This window comes from Helianthus annuus, chromosome 17, assembly GCF_002127325.2.
Source record: "Helianthus annuus cultivar XRQ/B chromosome 17, HanXRQr2.0-SUNRISE, whole genome shotgun sequence".
NCBI classification, from domain to species: Eukaryota; Viridiplantae; Streptophyta; class Magnoliopsida; order Asterales; family Asteraceae; genus Helianthus; species Helianthus annuus.
The window spans coordinates 54,687,747-54,691,679 of NC_035449.2; the positions used below are offsets into that span (position 1 = coordinate 54,687,747).

The 3,933-nt window shown below is 34.4% G+C and overlaps 1 protein-coding gene across 12 annotated transcripts; it reads left to right on the plus strand.

Moving 5' to 3' along the window:
- The first annotated feature begins 392 nt into the window (after nt 1-392).
- LOC110921141 lies at nt 393-3,603 on the plus strand. Of its 12 annotated transcripts, XR_002582209.2 has the most exons (7): nt 418-806; nt 1,015-1,085; nt 1,212-1,310; nt 1,430-1,484; nt 2,643-2,786; nt 2,904-3,025; nt 3,094-3,603. XR_002582209.2 is itself a non-coding variant. In XM_035987096.1 (3 exons), exons 2-3 carry the CDS (start codon nt 2,966-2,968, stop codon nt 3,462-3,464), a joined length of 435 nt encoding a protein of 144 aa, XP_035842989.1. In that variant the 5' UTR covers nt 1,717-2,786; nt 2,861-2,965; the 3' UTR covers nt 3,465-3,603. The 12 variants fall into 12 exon arrangements, 2 of the variants coding, with proteins under 2 accessions (XP_035842989.1, XP_035842988.1); XR_004887065.1 differs by having other exon boundaries at nt 393-806; nt 1,430-2,786; nt 2,861-3,029; nt 3,081-3,603; XR_004887063.1 differs by having other exon boundaries at nt 397-806; nt 1,430-2,786; nt 2,861-3,025.
- The last annotated feature ends 330 nt before the right edge of the window (nt 3,604-3,933 follow it).

Here is a 3,933-nt window from a genome sequence, read left to right on the forward strand (position 1 = left end):
ATAAAAGGCAAAGATGTAAACTAACACTAAACAATTCATTATACATATTTTATATGTATTGACATAAAATCATATTTTAGTCTTATAACCATTAAAATAAAACCCATGCTTGTCCAAAAATGGAATCCAAAGGATGCCCTTGATATTGATTCCAAATTGATTTACCATTTATAATATGCATTCTTGATAATTTCCATTCTCATTATTTAAATAATCTATATTAAACTCAAAATAATTGTAGGTTCGCAATTATTTCGTTTTTTTTCCAACTCACCGGTCACCTTAAACATCATCGTACTTTAGATGGAAACTTTTAAAAAAATCGAACTATTTTTATACATACAAATTAATTATATATATATATGGAACCCATTAAGTGGCAGTTACCTTTGAAATCAATATCATCCGTTCGATTATGCTGAGATTAAATCTGGGCCGTTTAAACTCCAAAAAAACTGATGTTGTGGCAGTTCCGGGAAGTTGTTTGCGGTGGTGGTTACTTCCATCTTTCTCTGCCCATTATCCCCACAACTTCCATCAGTCTCCTAGAAACCTGGTAGTGCTCTCAAATTCAGTTTCCGCTTGCAAGCAGTTGACGACGATTCCCCACGCTCCCGTAATTTTTGGTCTGTTGAATCTGTTCTTCTCACCCAGCTATAAATATGTCGTCTCATCTCTCCAATTAATCTGAATTGCCAAATCAAAAGGAAAAATTAGGTGAATGAAGATGGTAGACATGTCCCTACGATTGAAGGAGTGAGCAGGGGTCGATTTAATTGGTCTAGGGCCATACCCATGAGTTCAAGGTAAGTGAGTTCTTATAGTTCGAAACTGTTTTTCTTTATAAGATTTTTGGTGACGTCTTGAGGAGGCGTGATGATATTGAGGTGTTTTCTAGACTACATGAGTATATTAAAGATTTTCTATTTCTAATTTCTGGCTTCTTAAGATGAAGTTCTGTGTCCAAGGTTATTTGGTTTACGATTTTAAACCCTTTTTGCTTCTTTTTGGCAGATGTTCTTCCATTTGTTGTTACAAAAATCACCCCTAAATTCAATGATTGAGTTCGATTGGTCATGCTTAAGGTTTGAATTTCAATGCACTGAATTGTTAATTGATGATCTAATAATCATAAAGGGAATCAATGACTTTTATTTCGATTTTTTAGTTTTGTTAGGGTTTGAATTTGGGGTTTTTTTTGGCATGTGCAGGTTTCATTAGAAATGTTTGGAACCTTGAGCAGAAGAAACCAAAATGGTTTTCTCCAAAGCCAAGGAAATTGTTTCCTCAAATCCCCTTATCATATCCAGGTTTCCCTTCTTTCCATTATGATTATGATTCAATATTTTAGATTTTGTTTCTGTTGTTTTAGTTATCCACTTTTGTTTAGCTTATTCTGACCAACTCATTTTCATATTTGTATCACTAGGGTAACTACAAAACAAAATGAGGTAGAGATGAAGGATTTCACACAAGTTTACAACGTAAGTGACCAACTTTTTTTTATTGTAATTTGTAAGTAATATCACATATAATTTGTGAGTAGGATTGTGTTTATACATGAATCGCACTTGCTTGATTTTAATTGACTTGCTAATTTAGCTTCTTTTAACAATCTAATGCTTGGGCAGAATTTTGGTTTGGTACAAAAATATGAAGTCTCGATGGTTATTATATATATATATATATATATATATATATATATATATATATATATATATATATTCAAAATGGTGTCTTTATTTTAATTTCGACTTTTAAAGTAAAATTGGTTTTAACTTCAAAATATTAGGGCCATCTCATGGCACAACATGAATCTTGCATCCAGAATGGTGAACAAAATGCCACCATCTCGATTAGGCTGTCCGGTTTGGAGTGGTGCCTTTTGTCACATTTGCACAATGGCGCCCCAAACACCACCTTACCATAGCCAAAGAGGGCGCCATTGAAGGTCTCGCCAAGGGAATGGCGGGCGAGAGAAGGTGAGCATGTGGGGCCATTTGCTTCTTATCCGATCATAATTTATTTTTCTTTAACTTCTTTTTTTGTTTTAATTAAAAGCGGCTTTATTCCACACCGTGCAAGTTAACAATAAATCCCCCCGCTTATGTGTCGCCTATGTGGCGTGATAAAACCCCTAGGGACTTTATCCCACACCATATAGTATTAAAATCTAATTAGGTTATAGGTAACCACTGTTCTTGACTATAATGTATTAATTAGTAACTGACAAAAACAATATATTTTTTTCTGTTTAAGAAGCGACTCATCTACGATCATTCTTGACTTTGTAATTAGAGATGCACGTTTGGGTTCGGTCTAAATGGGTTTCGGTAAATCTTGGGTTCGGGTTGAAATGACGGGTTAACCTGTTTTTTTTCCTTTAAATTATGTTATAACTTAAAATGACTACGTAAGTTATGCCAAATTTAAGTATTAAAATGGAAAGTTACATTGTATTTGGTTCAAAACAAACGTTAAATGGTTTTCATCGGTTCTGGTAATTATAGAAGTCTCCAGCTAAGCTTAGCTTCATTACAAAGGTGGAAGTGATTTGATATGGTTGGGCTATGATGACCATAAAACTTTTATTTATTTATTTTATAGGCGTCTATTATGAAAGTTTAATCCTTTTGTGATAGGTTATTTAGGCAATTTATTTCAGCGTTACATTTTTTTATGAGAACTGCGTTACATTTTTTGTGAGAACTGTCATGAGCGCATTCAAAGGCTCGCTAGAACCGAACACATCATTAGGAGGTTTCTCTGGTAACAATTACTATAAGGTAATTCTTCTTCTTTTATAATTACAGATGTACGCATGCTTTATAGTAACCCCATCATGATAATTTTGTGACAGACATGTGTACTTATTATAACTTATTCGTGAACATCGTCGATAGGGAAAGCGAAGAAACTAAAAAAGTTGTGACGTGGGAGAAGGCCTTCATTCAGTTGACGTGGGATGCCTCATTCGTGGAGTAATTATTTATCCAATTGTTGTGATTCAGATGGGGATTCTAGGGTAGGTAATTCTGATCTTGGAATTTTACTTGCAAATGTACTGTTTTTACACATAGTTATGTATGGAAGGGAAATACGGGTGCGTTCCGCTGTTGATAGCGATGCTGGAAGGGAAATCGGTTGAGGAGAAACAAGCGGCTGCTAAGGCGTTATCGACAATCTTGGTTTGTTCGGGGAACAGGAGGATTTACCGGAAGGAACAAAGAGGGATAACGAGTGCGGTCCAGCTTCTAGATCCTACAATACTGAATCTGGATAAGAAATACCCTGTTTCGATTTTAATGTCGTTGACCCATTCAAAGGAATGCCGCAAACAGATTGTTGATTCGGGTGGTTTAGTGTATTTGCAAAAGCTTGTGGAAACGGAGGTTGATGGTGCGAAGAAGTTGCATGAGACCATTAGTCATGGGAACCTATGGGGTGTTTTCGCAAGGCGGTAACGATTATTGATTAATAATCCTTTTCAAAATATGTATTTAATTGTGGTTTGTTTGTTCATAATTTGTTGCTGGTAGTCTACTGAGATATAAATATGTCTTTAGAAAATTCTAAAAATTTCTAAACCTGTGTTTGGTGACCTACCTTGGATTAAAGCTGTAATATTTTCACCAAAAACTTCAATAATCTAAAATAAATATAGTAATGAAATTTGACTTTCTTTTTTATTCCTTTATCTTCTTTACTTACTAACTAAACTTCGTTTTCAGTGAGTTATTCATTCGAAGGAAAATGTTTTGTCACTAACGCCATTCTTCTTTACTTATTAACTAAACTTCGTTTTCAGTGACTTATTCATTCGAAGGAAAATGTTTTGTCACTAACACCATTCTTCTTTACTTACTAACTAAACTTCGTTTTCATTGAGTTATTCATTCGTAGGAAAATGTTTTGTCAGTAACGCCATTCTTC

Bases quoted from the DNA above. Each gene is read 5' to 3' on its own strand.
- LOC110921141 (XM_035987096.1), top strand. From the start codon at position 2,966: ATGCCTCATTCGTGGAGTAATTATTTATCCAATTGTTGTGATTCAGAT. The intron at 3,030-3,093 runs GTAATTCTGATC...TATGTATGGAAG, and splicing joins AGATGGGGATTCTAGGGTAG to GGAAATACGGGTGCGTTCCG.